General features: G+C 34.5%; 1 protein-coding gene across 1 annotated transcript in view; it reads right to left on the reverse strand.

Annotated features, from left to right (window-relative positions):
- Positions 1 to 978: 978 nt before the first annotated feature.
- Positions 979 to 20,524, reverse strand: part of LOC128028598 (immunoglobulin superfamily member 11-like) — a 53,969-nt gene continuing 34,423 nt past the window's right edge. Inside the window, exons 2-7 of the mRNA XM_052615863.1 lie at positions 11,017 to 11,180; positions 6,105 to 6,312; positions 4,994 to 5,149; positions 4,080 to 4,202; positions 2,928 to 3,075; positions 979 to 2,116 (exon numbers count right to left, since the gene is read on the reverse strand). Coding sequence (XP_052471823.1) covers positions 1,648 to 2,116; positions 2,928 to 3,075; positions 4,080 to 4,202; positions 4,994 to 5,149; positions 6,105 to 6,312; positions 11,017 to 11,180 — 1,268 coding nt within the window. The 3' untranslated portion in view covers positions 979 to 1,647. The remainder of the gene's footprint in view (positions 2,117 to 2,927; positions 3,076 to 4,079; positions 4,203 to 4,993; positions 5,150 to 6,104; positions 6,313 to 11,016; positions 11,181 to 20,524) is intronic.

A 20,524-nucleotide genomic window follows, 5' to 3' on the forward strand; every position in this document is an offset into this window, starting at 1 on the left:
CGTGTTTTGTCACTTTCATGAACTAAATGTAATTGTTTGTCAGCCTATACTGTGTTGGGGAAAGTAACTTTTAAAAGTAATGAAATACAATATTGTGTTACTCCTTAAAAAGTAACTGTGTTACTTTTTATTAAAATTATGCTTTTGTGTTACTTTTTGTCATCTAGGCTGATCTTGTTTATTTGTTTTTAATTAATAATTGCAATAATTTTTTTAATTATTTAATCTGCAAATCGGTTTTTAAAAAGACTGAAAGTGATAACCATAACAAAAGTTTAATATCGGTGCCGATAATCGGCCAGGGCTAAAGAGATAAATTTGTTTTGTCACTTTCATGAACTAAATGTAATTGTTTGCCAACCTTTAGTTGACTTACAGTTGACACATGAATTGTCACTTGCACTATCAAGTCAGTGTTGCATCGTCACTAAAGTTTGTAAATTAGATTTGTTCTTTTAAGTTTTTGCCAGTGTTTAAACCATTGAACGCTCGTGCACTTTCCTGGAGACCATGCACACATGCACACTTGCAGCGCACACATAATAATCACAGAAACACATTACTTTGTTTGCAGTGCATATTTTTCTGTGCTCATGTTAACCGTTCCCACTCAGTCCGTGCTGCTTCTGTACCACACATGGACTACATAGGCACTGCAAACGTGTGTGATGTGTGAACTTCACATACAGTGGACAAAATCAGGCTTGCACAGTGTAAGCAATTGTGCGACAACAACACAATTGTAAAAACAAAAATACAGTGCATAATCAAACATTTAGGTGAATATATATATTTTTTAAAATGTCAAAAAAATGGTCCCCTCCACCCCTCAACTTTTTTTTCAGGCCCTGGATAAATGTCTAAAAATCTTGATTGGATCATCTCTATGAATAATTCTACATGATAAAATGAAGACTTTAAAAAGATGGGTATTGGTGATCGGATCGGCAGCACCCCTAATAAAAACACAAGTACAAATTGGGCAAAAGAATGTTTTAATTCACATTCTATTCTACAAGTAGTTACAATATTTACAGTATTTAAAAAAACAACCAAAAAAAGCAACAAATGAACCAAATAAACAGTGCATGTGTTAATATCTCAAACATTTCTCAGTCATGTAACAGAGAACAATAAATGCAGCTACCTGTTTGAAAGCAGCACCTGATTGAAGTTGATTTCCTGTAATACTCCATGATGAGACCTAGACTATGGATTAGACATCTGTAGTGTTTAAGAGGTAGACTACGGCTCTATTCAGTAGTGTTGAATTAGGATTGTTAATGTAAGACTCTTCTTTCAAACGAAATCTGAAATCGAAGGCCACAGTCACTTCGCCGAAAAACGCTCATCCACTTCAAAACGCACACTTATTCCTCTTTGAGTGTTAAAAATCATTATTAAAAGCTGTGTTCGAATCAAACAAAGCATCATGCACATTCAGACCTTTTTGATGGGGTTCGAGAAATACGTGATTTTGAGGCTCTTTTATCTGCCTGCAGCAAAGCCAGTTTATCATCACGACTTAAAAAATGAATAAACTAACAATCAAACAGGGTATATGAAAAACAAGGGACTTTAAGGAATTAGTTTTAGTTGGCATCAGCTGAACTCGGTTATAAAAGAGTTATGATTTCGTCCGTCACGTCAGACGAGGGAACCGGCTCTGCTCTGCGCCGGAACCATGACGGGAACGGCACCCATGCGCTCTAGCGTGGCTTGGCTCACGGCGTACGAGTGCGTGTGTTGTTGTCCGTGTGTCACGGCTGGCATCGAGGCGGCAGGTGGGCGGAGACTCAGGGAGCCGTTACTGCGAGCGATGACGGGCGGCGAGGGGGCGGAGCTTGTGGTGACCACCAGAGTCTTGGGCGGCGGCAGGGTGTGGCTCCCGTTGGTGTAGGGCACGTTTCCCGCCGCGTTAGAGCCAGCGCTGAAGGTCTGTCGCGTGTCGCCGTTGTAGCGCGTGTAGGAGCTGGTGTCGTAGCTGGGTTTGGGGTTGTGCCAGTAGCGGCTGTTGTAGGTGTTGGTGGACGTCAGCGTGTCGTTCTCCGAAGACGAGGCGTCCGCTTGGAACGCTTTAACCGATGAGGATCTCTTCGGAGGGAGATCGTCCTCCCTGTGTGAGGTGGGATGGGAAGATCTCAATTCAGCACTGATTTAGATATTTCAAAAAAAACTTTTAACTCTTTCCCGGGCCAGCATTTTTGAAAAAAGTTGGCAGCCACCACCAATTTTTGACTTAAATTGCATGGCCTCCAGTATATTTTGCTGTATGAATATGCAATACACCAACATAAAGATCGAAGCCTCTACTTTTAAACAAAAATAAATCTGGTTTATTCAAACTTTTTTATCAACACTTGAATATATGTTGAATATGATTTCGGCGGGGAAGCGTTTTCCTGTATAAAATGAGAGAACTCGATAATGGCGGGGAAAGAGTTAAAATGAGGGTTGTGGGAAATTTCTGTGAATTACAACTATGCTGTAAAATATTTCTGTAAAGAAACGGAAATAATTTTTTTTTTTAAGTTATATAAACATTAAGACTAGGGCTGTCAGTTTAACACGCAAATTTAATTTTGTCAATGAAAAACAATTCATAAATGCAGTTATATGCTCCCTAAAATGTAAGTTATTTACAAGTAGGAAATTTACTAAATATTTTAATGGAACATGATCTTTATTTAATATCCTAATGATTTTTGGCATTAAAGAAAAATAGATAATTTTGACCCATACATAGTTTTTTTGGTGGATCCAGGGTCACATATTATATTATGCTAGGTGACTGTGAAGGTGTTTTTAGTTTTTTTTTTCAAACTCTTATTATTAAAAGTGCAAGAAATACTTGTTTTCATCATATTAAAATGATCTTTCATGTTTCAGTTGTTTCAAATGAACTTTATAATGATATAAAGACACACCTGATCTCGTTGGGAATCTCCTCCTCCTCGTACTTGTTCTTGTTTCTCCAGTAGAAGAGCGTGACGAGCCCCAGTGAAGAGCAGATGAGGAGCGCCAGGATGGCAGTGATGATGATTCCTGCGATCAGACCGATGCTCTGAGACTGCGCTGTCACACATCAGAGACAGAGAGACGGCTGTGAGGTCACACACCAGACCGGACGTGTGATCTAACCTGATAACTGCTGTGTGGTCTCCCATCATCACTGTCTGTGCACAGATCTGAAGTATGCACTCATATTTACAGCATGATGTGGAATGTCAGAATTTGGTAAAAAAAAAAAAAAAAATCAAATGTTAAACTTTTAATAAACTGTTTTTAAATTGTAAGTTAATTAATATGTTAGTTAGCCATGTTTTTTTTCATGACTGCTGTAAGTGTATATTAAAACACAAATGATTATTATCAAATATAGACAGAAACTCAAAGGTCTTCACTACAGCCTTATAATAAAGGTTCAGTTTTTTAAAAGGAATATCACAGTTTTCCTCCATGTTTTGATTTGATCAGTAAACCTGTTATTTAGCACATAGTTTGTTTGCCAAAAAAAAATAGAAAGTTATTTTTACGATTACATTTTATGCCTTCATTTGATAACTATCATTTTTAATAAAAAATGTGTTTTATATCATAAAAGGACATTTTTTTCTGTATTTTTGATCAAATAAATGCAGGCTTGATGAACAGATGAAACTTCTTTCAAAAACATTAAAAATAGTAATGTTTCCAAACTTATGTATGGTCTGTACTGTAGATATGAAAATAAAATACAACTAAATTAAAATAAAATTAATAAAATTAATAAAAAATATTTATATATGAATAAAAATAGTAAAAAAAAAAAAATTATATTCCATAACAATTTACAAATGTAATATTTACAATTTACAATTATAGGGCAATGGTAAACATTTTAATAAAGTATGAAATTACAAAATTTGCATGAATTCAACTGATTAAATATGCATTTTGATTATTTAAAATGCAATTAAACCTTTAAAACAGAATCCAAAAAAATGTAAATGGAAAATAACATTCTGCAAACCTTAAAATGGAAAAATGGAATCAGGGAAAATAATAAAACCGAATTAGTGCAAATAAGTGTGACTCACGTGCCACGACCTGCAGGTTGAGGACGCAGGTGCTCTTCCCGATGGCGTTCGAAGCCGTGCACTGATACAGTCCAGATGTGCTGGAGCTGATGTTCCTCAGCGTGACCGAACCCTGCATCTGATCTGAGCAACACAAAACACTCAGTAAAACATCTGAGGGACACCAATATGAGAACAGGTTTCCTGATGTGGAAGCATTAACAGATGACACTGAGAATACTAAATAAATAATGCATTTAGATTGTGCTCCTGTTTACAAGATCTGAATATGTTCTTGTCAACTGTCTACTGTATAAGACTACTGTACTTTGTAGGACTGTGGATGAAATCACACTTGATAACAGTCTCCATATGGAAATAAATACATTTAAACAACTAATGATCTCGAATCCTGTTGTTCTAGAAAAGTACAGAGTGATTTTGCAGTAAACTGAATGGACTCTAGATGGCAGTACGATCGTAGTTTTGCATCAGGGCTGAATCTCTGTTACAGTTTGAGAAAGTAAAAATGTCTCTCACAGCCGTGAAAAACTTGATTGATTTATTAATCATAAAAATATAACAGCATCTTTAGAATAAGGCTACTGTCCACAGCCATTCTCTAAAGATCATGTGACACTGAAAGACTGGAGGAATGATGCTGAAAATACAGATGTGCATCACAGGAATAAATTACACTTTAACACAGATTCACACAGAAAACAGTTATTTTAGATTGCAAAAATATTTCACAATTTTACTGTATTTTTAATCAAATAAATGACGCTTTGATAAGCAGAAGAGACTCTTTCACAAACATAAGCGTGATTCTGTAGCCGTGTTCTGAAGCGTGACGTTGTGAGAGAACGGGTCAGGTCACCTCAGACACACACGGTGAACCGGGAAGGTCAAAGGTCACAGCAGGAGTTTGGTACCTTGCATGGCATTGTGGGGCAGTTTGGGCACCGACTCCAGCTTCTCCCAGGAGTAGGTGGGTGTCGGGATGCCCTCGTCCGAACCACACAACAGCATCACATCACTGCCCACGTCCAGTGACCCCTGAACACGACAGGACGGGGTGGACGGAGGAACTGCAGGCGCAGAGAGAGAGAACAGATCAGCGTCTTACACCTGTGTGTAATGTGTCAATAAATAATACTGAAATAACACTAAAACGGAATAAAAAATTTATTAAAACTAAATAGTAATTAATAGTTAACTGACAAGTTCTAGTCACTAAAATAAAAACTGAAAATATAAAATAAAAGCAAAAAAAAAAAAAAAAAACTACAATAGCATAGAAAGGGTTAAACTTAAACCAATATCTTCAACTAATAAAATGATAAAAAAAAAAAGTACCTAAAATGACCTAAAACTAAAGCAAAAATTACAAATGTAATTAAGGCAAATTCAAAATATAAAAATACAAAATATAATAGTAAAATTAAAAACAACTGAAACCTAAATAGTAATATTTAAAACAATATCAAATACAATAATGAGCACATTGGGAAATTCTAAAATAAATAAAAACAAATTAAAATGAAAACTAAAAATATAAAAGCTAATTTCGAAATATAAATAAAACTATAATTGTATAAAAGTAGTAAAATGAAACTAAAGCTAATTTTAAAAATAAATGTAATCTAAATAGTAAAAAAAAAAAAATACAAAAATACAAAAATCCAAAAGCTGAATCCATATATAAATAAAATCTATAACAGTTTATAAGTACTGTTCGGACGCAGCTTATTTATGATCGGATTTTGTTTAAGAAAAAAGCATCCATCAAATTATAATAAAACAAGTCAAGAAAAGAGATTTTAAAACTGTTGTTTATATTGCTCTCTTGTTCATTCACCACACTGGAAACTGAAGGTCAAGCAAACCGCATTGCATTGTGGGATACAGTTAGACTGAAGAAGAATCATGCAGACAGAATACTATGCTCTATAATGAAATCCCTGGGGTATATTTGTAGCAATAGCCTAAAATACATTGTATGGGTCAAAATTATAATATAATATATATGTTCCCGTGCCTCACCCAGCACAGTGAGGCCGATGACGCCGATGTTGCGCCCCCCGCGGTCAGGAAGGTTGTTGACCAGACACTGGTACGTCCCTGTGTCCGACAGCTGTGTGTTATTGATGAAGATCGAGGCACTTGTGCTGGGCATGATGGAGACGAAGCCCACGCGGCCGTTCATGTGATTGGCTAAACTGAAGACCTGGCCGCTCTGATAGATGATCACCTGTCACACATCAATATACAGAAACCTCTTCATTTATGCAGGTTTTCAGGTAAAACAGGTAAATATGAATATTAAATGCAAGAAAGAGCACATATTTATTCATACAGCACAGACTGTTTCAAGAAGCTTGTGTTTAAAGTGTTAAATGCTCAAATTTCGGCTGTAAAGCTGCATTATATTATTAATATCAACGTCTTTTAAGCCCTAAAGGAGCAGCTGAAGCCAACCAATCACAAACCAGTATGCAAATGTACCAATGACATCATCACTGCACGCAGAAGTAGTCTGAGTTTGAAAGCTGAATATTTGAATGCTAATCACACTTAATCTTTAATAAAAATGTTCATTTAAATATGCAAATTTATTAACTAGACGCAGAGTTAAACTATGAAACAAAGTTTTAATAAGGTACGTTTGATCTGTCTTAATTAAACGTGGAAGACTGCGGAGCAGAAAAATAGGACAGAGGTTTTAGATTTTAGTGATTTTTTTTTATTTCAAGTAATGTTTTTTATTATTTTAGTTAACATTAATAGCCCTGGACAAAGCAAGTTGTGTTTTATTTTTTAATTATTTATATATATTATTTTAGAATAACATGCACTGATAAAACAAGACCAGGAACGTAAATTTAAAAAGAGTTCCTTTTGATGTTAAATGATATAAATAAGATGAAATAAGGATGTTTCATATTTTCCAAATGGTCAATTATTGAAAGCATTTAGCTATGCAGCATTCTGAGCAGAGCTGTAGTCAGTCTGAGCTACTTGAATATTCAACACACACACACACACACACACACACAGAGAGAGTATAAAGCATTTTAAATTACTTTGATCTTTGTTAGAAGTCTCTGTGATCTGCCACATTAAAACACCTGCTTCACAGTGTGTGTGTGTGTGTGTGTGTGTAATAGGGATCATGGGAGGGTTTCAGTGGCCTTGGAGAGGCTCAATAATCACACACACACACACACACACACACACACACACACACAGTGTTTTGAGCAGCAGTACAAGAATTTGTGTCACTGTTATTAGCCGCCTAATTCATCATAACCACTCAATAGTGCACATTATGGATGAGCTCTTATTAGTGATGTTTTCATCACTAGTGTCGAGCAAAGATGACAGTGACCAATCACAAATCAATATGCAAATGTAACAGTGACATCATCATCGTCAACTGAAGTAGTTTGAATTTGCAAGTGAATATTTTAATGCAAATAATAGGAAGATAATCAACTTTTTTCACACAATTCAGAATTCTTTTCCTCAAAATTTTTTGTTTAGGCTTAAAAAAAATTGCGAGATATAAATTCAGAATTGCAGTAAAAAGGTCTTAACTAAAAGTGCAATTAAAACTGAAACTTAAAAAAATATATATTACTTTAAATAAAATAAACAATAAATTAAATAATACAATCAAAAATAAAATATCAAAAATCTTAGACTTATTTTATTTCATTTTAAAACTGAAATAAAAATGAATAACTATAAAGATATAATTAAAAAAATAAAAATAAAATACACAGAAAAATGACTAAAACTGTACATGAAATTAAAACGAAGACAACAAATATAAAAATAAAATAGTTCAAAAATATTAATAAAAGATTTCAAAGTGTCTCAATGAAACTAAAATAAGACTGAAGAGTGAAAACCACTCAGATTTCCTTCCACTTGTTTCCAGTGAGATGAAAGGAGGTCATCATCTGTGTACAGATGGTCATCAGCGGCCACATCATGAGCTGCCAATCATTAAGCCCCTCCCCCTTACGACTCTCCATATGACTGTAGTGTCTTCCCTGATTCAGTCACTTCATAACATGTTTGCCACACGTATGCAGAGAAACATAAACATAAATATGACAGAATAAAATATAAATATGCAGAATAAAATATGCTAAATAGTTTTACTTGGAATAAATGCACTAGCTGAACCTGCAAATGAACAAATGCTCAGAAGCAGTTCAGACGGGTTGATAGCATGTGTCTTTATGATAAGCTAAACATATGCTAAAGACACGGAGGCATAAATCCCTCACTTATATGAAGCGCTGAGCATGCTGGGATACAGCCGACATACGAGTGAAACTAGAAAATAACTGTTAAAGATCCACATATGCTCTGAACTTGCATTCATATTGTTGTCATATGACTTTGATTATGGGAATAAATATTAATTAAAATTTTAATCCAATTTTGCATTGGAAGCCAGATCAAAAGATTAGTCGAAAATGAACCGTTAAAACACATTTTCACTCTTCACAATGGAATGGATGGGGAGATGTTGAGTGCAGTGCATTGTGGGATACAGTACTGGAATGTTATATACTGCAAAAGGCAATAATTATTAGTATGCATTACTCATAAAGCCATTATAAAAAACATTTGCAGTAACTGAAATAAAGCTCAATTCAAATTAAATATAAATATATTACAAAAAAAACTTAAACTTTAAGTACTTAAACATCAAAATAAATAAAAATGAGAAATATTTCCTTGGCAATTAACTGAAATAAATATGTTTAAGCACTAAAAATGCCATAAAAAAATAATTGATAATATAAAAAAATAGCTTTTTTTTAATTTAATATTATTTATATGAAAAGAGTTATATTAACAACATAACAAAATTGCTAAAACTTAAAAAAAAAATAATAATAAAAGTGATTTCAAAATATGATTGAATATTATAATGGTGCATAAGTGCATACACGGTTTAGCATCTAATAATGCTGATTAGATAATAGTGTTAACTGATTAAGTGCACTAAAAATTAAATCTGAAATAAAAATAAAACATACAAATATTACTCAAATTTAAACCAATGAAGTAGACTAGAAATAAAATCAGAAAAGCTGAATAAAAACAATTCACATTACAAAAAAAAAAATGTTTACAAATAATACTAAAATAACACAGTTTGGTACCAAATAGTAAAAAATACTACACAATAATGTTTTTTAAATTTGTCAGTGTTTGTATATTTATGGTGTGTGTGTGTGTGTGTGTGTGTGTGTGTGTGTGTGTGTGTGTGTAACGAGCAGCTGCTGTGTTCTGGCCTGTGTAGCTCTAGGTTAATTAGTGCAGAAGATTTGTTTGTTTTGCGTGTTATATTGAAACACTTGGAGGCAGGTGTGTGTGTGTGTGTGTGTGTGTAAGTGTTTAGGTTACCTCTACAGAGTTACAGGTAAGAGTGTGTGTGTTTGTGTGAGAGAGAGATTATGTGTGTTCCAGTTATATTCACAGTAAGAGTGTGTGTGTGTGAGTGTGTAAGAGAGTGTGAGTGTGTGTGTGAGTGAGTGTGTGTGAGTGTGTGTGAGTGTGTGGGGGGCGGGGGGGGGGGGGGGGGGGGCAGCAGGTGAATGGGGTTTGCGGGTCATTTATGAAAATAAACTACATGCCGCTTGATTATATTTTAATTTACTAAGCATAAACAATAATCATTAGAACAGCCTGCAAAAATAACTACGTCTGTTTTCTGGTGCCGTGACCCGGATTTGCAGTTTCTCTTGATCTTATTTGTTTATTTGCCATTTCTGTATATATATAGTCCAGCAGTTAACATGGCAATGTTTGTGGAGGGCTACTGGTCTTTCTGTTGTGTGTTTACGAGGCACTGAACTGCATCCATGCACAAAGTCAGATGACGGTCATGTTTTAAGTAAATGAATCACTGGCTCTGTCTCAGCATCCAAGCGACACGCTCATGATTCTGCCCTTCTCTTCAGCTTTCTCAGTCCGTTAATGAACACGGGGAAGGTGCAAAATCTCAACAGGAAGTCTACAGTCACATGCAGTTTTCAAAGAGAGAGAAACAAATGTACTAAAAATGGAAACCTTGAAATGTGAAACGTGAAAAAACATTTGTGTTAAAACTCCATCAACACCACAAGAAACAAAATGACATCATTCTCATTCAAACCAATGAAGATGTCTATACCTGAACTTGCATTCAAGCTAATTAATGTTTTCCTCATAATATCATTGCTCATTTTTAATTTTCCAATTAATCCTACCAATGCATTAAAAAAGCCATGGTTTTTAGTAAAACAAATATAAATTGCAAATGTGTAAAGACTATCAAAATACACATTATTATAATTAAAAAAAAGACCATTTAAAAAAAATAGCTACACCTTTTGCAACCACTGCAGCATAAAAAAAATGTATCTTTTTTATTTGAAAGTACAAGTTTATGCAAGTAAAATTGATAAATTTAGTAATATTGTTGTTTTGTCAGCGAATTAATATTTAAGTGTAATTTAATCAAATGTAAATTTAATTAAAGTCATTGGCAATTCCAATGTTTCATGTTCTTATAAATTTCACAGAATGATATATTTCCATAAATTTTCTCACAAATCTTCATAATATGTTTTTCTTGTATTGCACCAATTTTCTAAGAATATCTGTATTGTATTTAAAAAAAAAAAAAAAAAAAAACTGAAATCTTTGCACATTCACATGTTGCTATATGCTATATGCAATATGGTTTTATCTGAAAGAATATTAAGTTTTGAAGCTTCAGGTCTAAAGAGTTGCATGCAGATGGAAAATGCATTAGTTGGGTTTATGCTTATAGCAATGACAAAGCACTTTCCTGAATTGTTTCCTGCTGAATATTGTTGCAAAATACTGCACATTGCATGTAAGTGTGGTTCAGATGAATGTGTCTGTGTGCGGTTTGGTTTATCACCTGCTCGGGCTGGTTGGCGTTGGCTAGCGGCGTGACCATCCATATGATGTAGAGATTATTGAGGGCGGCGCTGGTGGTGAACGTACAGGGCAGGACGGCCGCTTGACCCCTGGCCACCTGAACACTGCTCTGACTCACCGTCACTTCCAGTGCATGCACACACACTGAGGAGAAAACACACACACACACACACACACACGACTGAAAAATATCGTGCATATTAAACACACAGCCAGCAGGTAATATATGCACTCACATAATACAGTGACACCTCACAGGAAGGTAATAATATAAACGTTTAAATTTACACGTTTTAAAAAGTATTTCATTGTTAGTTCATGTTAACTAATGCAGTTAAGTTATGTTAACATACAAAACCTTGTTGTAAAGTTTTACCAATAACTGTGAAAACGCCAGCTGGTTAAAAACAAACCAACTCAAAAAACATCCTGTTTAGATGGTGTGATTAGGTCAAACACAATCATCCTGTCAAATATTGCATGAGCTAAACACATTTAACGTCTTCGACTGGGTTATGTTTTCTTAGAGGTCTGTGGGTGTTATCTGAACTCAGGCTCATTATGAACCGCAATCATGAAACATGGTTTTACCAGATGTGCAGTTATATATTTAATGCTATTTATGGTTCTATTGTTTATTTTTTAAGAAGAAAATCCTCATTCATGAATCTGATTGGATTAGCACAATAGCTGTAATCAGAAGAGATGAGAGGACTCATGTTTCCAAGCCTCGTTAACACAATATCACATGATTATCATCTGGCCAATCACGGCAGAGGAAGTCAGATCCTCACCAGCTGAAAGTTATCAGTGAGTGACTACTAACATACGGCACGGGATACACTGCATACTACTTAAACCTAAAAATTACATTTGCTTAGTGCATTGCATTCTGGGATATAGCTTCTTCTGGGATATATGCATGCAATGATAAAGGTGTATGTAAAAAAAGCAGTATGCAAGAGTCTATAGAGAGTAAAAAAATTAAATGTTATATATATATGTATATATATTTATATATATATTTTATTTAGTTCAAAACTGCATTAAATTTTGGCCATCGGCTCAAACAACGAGTCAAGAAAGCTGCCGTTGCTTACAGTTCATTTAAGTTTATTAACACTGGAAGGTCGGATCAAGAGCACTGCATTGTGGGATACAGTATCTCACACACTGTGCTCTGTTGCAAATGCCATATTTTGGAAAATGTAGAAGGTCATCTGGGTATTTTTTTCATGCATGCAGAAAATGTGCACATTGTGCGAACTGCATACTATAGAAACAGTACTGCTATTCTTTTCCACATATAGCCACAGTGACCTTCATCCGGTGAGAAGTGTGTGTGAGTGTGTTTCTAACCCACTTCTGCATCCATCCATCGCTTGCCTTTAATTGGGAATATCAGCTTGCTCGGCTCTGAGTCTCCTGTAGTACTTTGGGAGAGAGCAGCTCCTTCAGTCTACTAATGCCAACATCTGTGTTTATTAATGCAGGAGAGACTCGCCCCAGAGAGAGAGAGAAAGAGGGAAGGAGGAGGATCTGTCATCTCATGGCCCCCCAGTCTCTCTCTCTCTCTCTCTCTTACACACACACACACACACACACACACACACACACACACACACACACACACATACATACACACACACACACACACACACCGTCCATGTTTAGAGGATGCTGGTCGTAGCAAAAAGCCACCTGATCATTTTGTATCATGAAGAATGACGGCTTTGTCTCAAAACTAAGCAAATTGCATTTATAGACATAATATTTAGGCATTTAAAGGGCTTTTCACACTTCACATGAATCCCTAGTTGCCAGATTTAAACCTTTCACACAATTTTATTTTAAAGAAATTAATAATTGTATTCATCAAGGATGCATTAAACCGACCAAAAGTGTCCGTAAAGACAATTCTAATGTAACAAAATATTTTATTTCTAATAAATGCCTCTTTTGAACTTTCTATTCATCTGTGAATCCTGAAAGATTAAATGCATGAAATGTTTCTTGAGCAGTATATTATCATGATTTCTGAAGATCATGTGACACTGAAGACTGGAGGAATGATGCTGAAAATACAGCGGTGCATCACAGGAATAAATTACACTTTAACACAGATTAACACAGAAAACAGTTATTTTAAATTATAATAATATTTCACTATTTTAACTATTTTTTTTGTTAATTAAATGCAGCCTTGGTCAGCAGAATGGAAAAATGTTGCCTAGGCAAGCAGCTCTGTTTAATCAGACAGTGAAGCAGGAAATGATGTCATACTGTAAGTAAAGGTCAGTTGGGAACGGTGAAGTTCGGTCTGTACCTGCTCTGCACAATTCCACTTCAAAAACATTAAATTCAGAAGTTATTCTTACACCTTTCCCACAGTCGGCTAAAACAGGGAAAGCTTCACCAGTTCCTCCCACTCCTCTGTTAAAAATACTCACTGATCTGAGATCAGTTTAGCTCAGTGTTTAACACTGTGCCATTACAGACTCAGATCAGTGATCATCTCTCACATGCCCAGTGACGCTTTCTATCTGTGGACACAAAATAAGAGATCAACCGATAATCGGTTTCACCCATACATTTTTCCGATATTCATTTTTCAGCACAGTTGTGTTTATCGGATCCACCAATAAAATAATGCGTGCAAGACTTATTCCTGGATTTACACTCAACACTTCTTTACTTATTAGCTTAATAAACAATTAAAAAACTTAAACTTGATTTAAACAGAAAAACAAAATGTTACTTTTTGTTATTTTTTATAGTTTAATATTTTTTAGATATAACTGTAACAAAGTTAATATTGTTGCTTTTTAATTGTTTAATATTTTATCATAAAACTGTAAAACTGTTGCTTTCTTTTAGTTTTTTTTAACTGTAAAATATTGTAAATATGATTGTTGCTATATACCATGCTATGATTATATTGTTGTGATACAAAGAGGAAATAAAAAAATAAATAAAAAAAACGTTAAAAGTGAAATATCGGTTGTACATATCGGTTACAACTCAAATCAATATTTTGTGTCTAAATATTTGCTTATGTGGCAAGTAACCATGTAAAAAGCATGATAATCTACATCCAGCCAGTTGTTACTGCAGAATATCGCTTCGCATCGGTGGTTATTCTGCGATAATAGTCAGTAGGATGTACATTATTCTTTACTCGTATGTTTTTAGTATCAGCGATCTCAATATGATCTAAAACATTTCTCATCAAACTCTCCTAAGATTGAAGGATGTTCATTTTAGCGTTCATGTTATTCCTCTTATTGTCTTATTTGGGCCTGTTTTAGTTCAAATTGATTGCCAATATCCGATATGCTGCTATTTTTCAACATTTTGGCAGATGCTAATTTCAAGCCATTATCGTCCGATTGCGATAACGTTCCGATAATATCCTGCATCCCTAAACTAAAAATGTACTTGTAATGAAATCTAATAGAGCAGCATCTGAGCGCTGGTGTCTGGCTGCATTTACAATGAAAATGTAAAAAAATAATCTGAATTTGTTGCACGTGTAAACGAAAAAATCCAAAAGATCCGATTTTTCCGCATCCGATCTGAGCCACTTCCAAATGTGGATTATAATCGGATACATATCCGATATCTGGACATCCGACTTTCGTCTAAACACACATATCTGATTCCCCACAGAACACATTTGATCATAAAGTTAAGGTTTTATTGCTGGTTTTCACTCACATTTTATTGAGATGGAAACGTAAAAAAAATTGTTTTCCACCTTTGTTCTGCGAATTTTATAAATACAACAGCTTTACTTTACTACTAAAACCTGCATTATATTTCTTAGCAATGATGTGATGACTTGATGTGAACTATGTAAATAATTTGAATAGCACGGACATTCAAAACCCGAGGGTCTACCATGTGCATAATAAAGCGATAACTTAAGGAATTGGGAATTAATTAAACCACAGATATCGGATACCAGTCATGTGTAAAGTGAATGTAAACAGGGGGGTCAAAAGATGGGATCTGTGCATTAAGACGTGTGTGTGAGGACAGGACTGGACGTGATGTGAGATCAATCCCACAGGTAGCAGATTGTTACCTGGCACATCCTCGTGTTTGGCTGCTATCCCAGAATGCTTGGCAGGGCAGCCATATTGTGAGGATAAAAATAGCTTCTCTAACTCACGGCTCGATCATTTTCGTGCTGATAAGAAGCTTCGCTTGGCTATCAGGAGGAGTGAGATCTCCCGCTGGACGAGGGCCTTCCTGCGACTGACTCACGAGCATCTGGATCTCTGACAGTAAGTGATGCTCGACTGAAGATACTAAAAGTGCTCATAATTTACACCTGTACTACGTTTTCACAAACATTTTCTGTGCTCTCTCTGATTAGCCAGCATGAAGCTGCATTCAAAACCCATTTTACTTCCCTAGCTTGACGAGTGAAACCATATTCACAGAGGAAAAATCTAGGATGGGATTAAACGGCTCTTGAAGGTTGGGATTTAATTGGTTTTGGTGATATTGCAGTGCATAGTGTTCTCCATTAAACACATCGATTTGAAACATTTGAAAACATTTATATTTAAGACAAGAGTATTTTTGTATATACATCTTTATTGTACAATATACACTACTTCTCAAAGGTTTGGGGGTTAGTAAGATTTATTATGTTTGTGAAAGAAGTCTCTTCTGCTCTGCAGGGCTGCATTAATTTGATCAAAAATACTGTATAAAATTGTGAAATATTATTACAATTTAAAACAGATGTTTTCTATGTGAATATCTGTTCAAATGTAATTAATTTCTGTGAATTTTCAGCATCATTACTCTAGTCTTCAGTGTCACATGATCTTCAGAAATCATGAAAATATGCTGATTTGCCGTTTAAAAAACGATTCGGATTATTTTTATGAAAACTGATGAATTATATTTTTAGGATTCTTTGATGAATAGAACGTTCAAAAGAACTGCATTTATTTAAAACAGAAATCTTTACTGTCACTTTTGATCAATTTAATGCATCCTTACTGAATAAAAGCTGTTTGTGGTTGGTCAGCGCTCCTCGTATCAAAGGAAGTGAATTTTGCATTAAAATAGTATATACGTGCCATTTTTTGTCATTATTTGTGCAATTTATGAGTGAATTTTTTTTTTTTAATAAATCCTACACCATTTTTTTTAAGTGCTGTCTAATAAAAATCCCAAGTCTGAGTGAAAGCCTAAAGAGTTTCAGGGTTTCTTGTCCTAGTACAGTATAATAAAGAATTAACGACTACATGGAAACATCTAGCATGCAATGAATATTATGTATGAGGATGCATTAGAAGTTTTGATAGAGAGATATGAATGTGTAACGCTAGATCTTCTAATAAGGCTCTAATGGGAGCGGTGGGGAAGATTATAACTTTTTTATTAAAGAGAACTGCTGCAGTATTAAGAAGCTTTGATTTCTAAGAAAAGGCCGTGTAAAAGTTTCTAGCTCAGATCTGGAAGACAGCTGCTACCGCGGCTCGCACGTTTGCCGAATTAGCATTTTTATCTTATTTTAATCGCAGCAAAGTGTGGTCTCTGCTGAAACAGCTGGTGTTGGGCTGGTGTTGGGCTGTCATCGAGCACTGGAAAGCTTGTTTTGCTGTGTGTTATGAATGCGTTCTGCAGTGTTTGCTGAGAGCCATCCCAGAGATCTGATTAATGACTTTCATTTACCAAACTCCAATCACGGTGGAAGACGCACTATAAAGCTGTCGAGTAGCAAGAAGACAATATGCAAGTGCTGTGTTTCTGCAGAGCTGAGACAGATGTAGGTGTGCTTGTACTTGTCAATCAAACTGTCCTTTACCCAGAATGCACTGCAAAAAGAATTTTCTCACTCCGTATTTTTTGCTTTGTTTTCCAGTACAAATATGTAAACAATCTTAAATCAAGATACATTTATTTGAGAAACTTAATTACTTAAGACAAGTCGTTTTATGAAGAATTTAAAATTGAAAAGTCATATTATTTTCTTGTTTTAAGCATAAAATCACTAAATTGTTATAATTTGAAAACAAGGCTTAATATATTAATATATTATACTTTTGTTATTATTATAGTTGACTAAAACTAAAGCCATAAAAAATTGTTAATAGAAATAATAATCCTAATTGAAATAAAACATAATAAATTATAAAAAACATTAAACGTAAAAAATGTATGTACTAAAATAACAAAAAAAGTAAAAAAAAAAATAAAAATAAAAAAATAATATATATATATATATATATATATATATATATAAGGCAAGATACTTTATTAATCCTGTATTATTTTTTTATTAATTAATTATTATTTTATTATTATTAATCCTGTATCAAAAGTCAATCAAAAGAGAGCCAAGGTTTTTCTGATACAAATTATTTGCTGTGTTTGCTCTCAAGAGGTCCGTTCTCTAAATTCTCTAGACAGCATTCATAACCACATTGAGTCATAATCTGCAATTAACGAGCGTAGAGCGCAACAGTGATGAATGACAGAACATGCCCACTTTGATCATCAGGCCCCAAACGCTCATTAGACGAGGGTTAAATCTGAAAATCATTAACAGATTCACACTGATACAATCAGAAAATGAGCTTGCCTTATTCAGTTTGTGTGATAAATATTCCAGGATTTATATTCCAATAGATTTCCCTCATAAATATTTATGAGAAATAAAGCCTGGGAAATGGAAGCAAATTGTTCAGGAGTTTGGAGAGCTCCTTATATGATATTGTATTCGAAATAAATGACCAAACCACAGATTTAATCAGAAATTGCTCACTGCCAGATTTACACAGGCTCATGATTTCCTCAGTACTAACGGAGAGAAAGATATAATTCTATCAAGAATATACGAGTGCTTGAAGACATACAGCTGGTTATAAAAGAGGAAAATGAAAGTTAATTTCCTTAAAAAGTTCATGTGAATTCTTTGTTTACTTGTTCTAGAGCAAAGGGTTAAAAAAACTTAACATTTTTTGTTTTTAAATAAATAAATAAAATTAAGCTTTAGAAAATTAATTAATAAATAAATACATCTAAATCAGTAAATAAATAAAAATGTAATATAAATAAATAAATGTTTGAGTTTTCAAATGTTGGTCGAATCATTTCAGTTGGACGTTAATCTGACGTTTTTTTTTAAATGTTGCTACTTATTTCGGAATGTTCAGAGAACACAAAAATGTAACGTTTCCATGATGTTATTGAATTCAACGTTCTCTTATTCGCATAAAACAAAAGCTCTGTTAAATACATTTTAAAAAAACTAGACGTTGAGAAAACTTTTTGTTTTCTTACACGTCATATTGGGGATTTAATGTTTGAAATTCAGTGATATCAACCCAGCTAACAGGACACATTCTAAAAAGCTAGGACAAAACGTTGTTAAAATAATGTACAAGTAATATCTTTATAACTTAATATTTGATACACATCCTCATAACGTTAGAACAACATTGTCTAAACGTTCTTCTGATGTTATTTGTTCTCCATAAACATCCTCATGATGTTGAGAAAACGTTCTTCTAAACACATTTTTGGAACGTCTTCATGATGTTGTTTGAACATTCCGAGAAAGGTTTTCGTAACTTTTAAATGATTCTAAACGCTCCAAGAAAACGCCTTTTTTAACGTTCGTAAAATTTTAAAAATAAAAATATCAAAAATGTTATATTTTAGGCAAAAATAAAGTTAGTAGAAACGTTTGTGCAACCTTCAAATAAAGTTATAATCACGTCAACATTCCAACATTTTTGAAACATTTCAAAACAATGTTCCAACAACGTTTTTATAACCTAATTTTGCTCCCTGGGAAGTAGAATTGACTCAGTATTAAATCAGGTTTTTTATTACAAGTAAAAAAAAGAGTAAGTAAAAAGATATCCTTCTCAGAATGAAATGTTAAAAACATATTTCCAAAATAGCTAAAGCACACATGCTGAAGACAGCCAGTCAAAAGCATGCACGACTTCACGAATTTTGCTTTTAACACAAGATGTTTGAAAGCATGTTAAAATAAATCTCTGCCAGCGTTTACCACGTCTCACATCAACCGTTCGCTCCACACAAGTCTTTCATCCGACCCACAGCCCTCCATTATGTCCTCCTCAATCAGACGAGCTATTCATCCACGCGCTTCATCCTTTCATCTCTTTATCTTTCCCAGGGCCCTGGGAAGAACGGGCTATATTCATTTCTTAATTGCCGTGCTCAAATTCAGCATTCGGCGCTCTATTTCTGTCACAGATGCTGAGGAGATCTTTGCCATCCGGTGCAAGAGATGCGACAACAAACAGTCACACGGACGTTTAGGCAGAGGATCTGAGATTCCCAAAGAAGAGCTCTGAGAGGATCCTGACACTGTTATCACTGTGGAAAACCGAAAAGAGTCAATATATGGCATGTACAGACTCCCTTTACACACACGAAGAGAAATAAATGAGGTCCAGTGTGTTTAAGGGAACATTTTAATTGACTATTTTTACTTCACACTCAGAAAGACCTGACTACACTGTAAAAACCTGCATTTTTTTTAATGTACTTGTAAGATAAAATACTTAATCTAAAATTATTTTAAACTACATTTTTGATGGTTGTATAATTCTTTCTATTTTATTTATTTTATTTTTCAGTATGACATGCTATAGTATAACCCATCTAAATAGTTTTTAATTACATTAATATTTATTTTCTTTTATAGTGTAAAATGCTTTACTCCATCTAAAATGATTGTAAATTGATTGTAAAATGATTGTCTGATCGGTAAAGGGGCACCCGCCCGCCATCCGCTGATTGTTTTGGGGTCTATGGCGATGCAATGCTTTGCTGATGCGAGCCGCAAAAAAAAAAGCCATTGCCATTTGCGCATTAGCTCCGCCCACTACCGGAGAAACTGGTATGTCTTCTGCTTGTTCGAAAATGAATATGAATATTTCTAAATTTAATCCATTATTTTGACAGGAGAAGACAACAAAGAATAGTTTACATATAGCGTGTTGTTTAAGCGTGGTAAGACTCTCGCTCTCTCTCTCTTTGCATGTGTGAGAAACAGCGCTATCAGTTAAGTGACAGTGAGTCGTGCGCATTCACAAAGAGTTTACAGAGTGTCAAATACAGGTGCGCTGTGTGTCCACTGAGATGAGCTGAAAAGTTCAGATCGCTTGATGGAGAGAGAACTCTGAAGCTCAGATGCTGAAATTAATGCAAGCGTCATGCGCTTCAGTCTATGTAGTAAACAAACCTGCACGTCTCTGCCATTCATTAATTCACACAGAGACGCGCAGAACACGGATTTATATTTTAAACAACTTTTGCGGCTTAACATTTACAGATACTGGTCCATATGGAGATTTGATTTGATTATTTTATGCTAACTTTGGCAAATTCCATGACTGTCCATATTAAAATGCAAGTTTCATTTTCATGACTGGATTTCGAGATTCCGTCCTCGTTTTTTGCTTCATGGAAATCATAGAGCA

Source organism: Carassius gibelio, chromosome A15, assembly GCF_023724105.1.
Source record: "Carassius gibelio isolate Cgi1373 ecotype wild population from Czech Republic chromosome A15, carGib1.2-hapl.c, whole genome shotgun sequence".
In the NCBI taxonomy this organism is placed as follows: Eukaryota; Metazoa; Chordata; class Actinopteri; order Cypriniformes; family Cyprinidae; genus Carassius; species Carassius gibelio.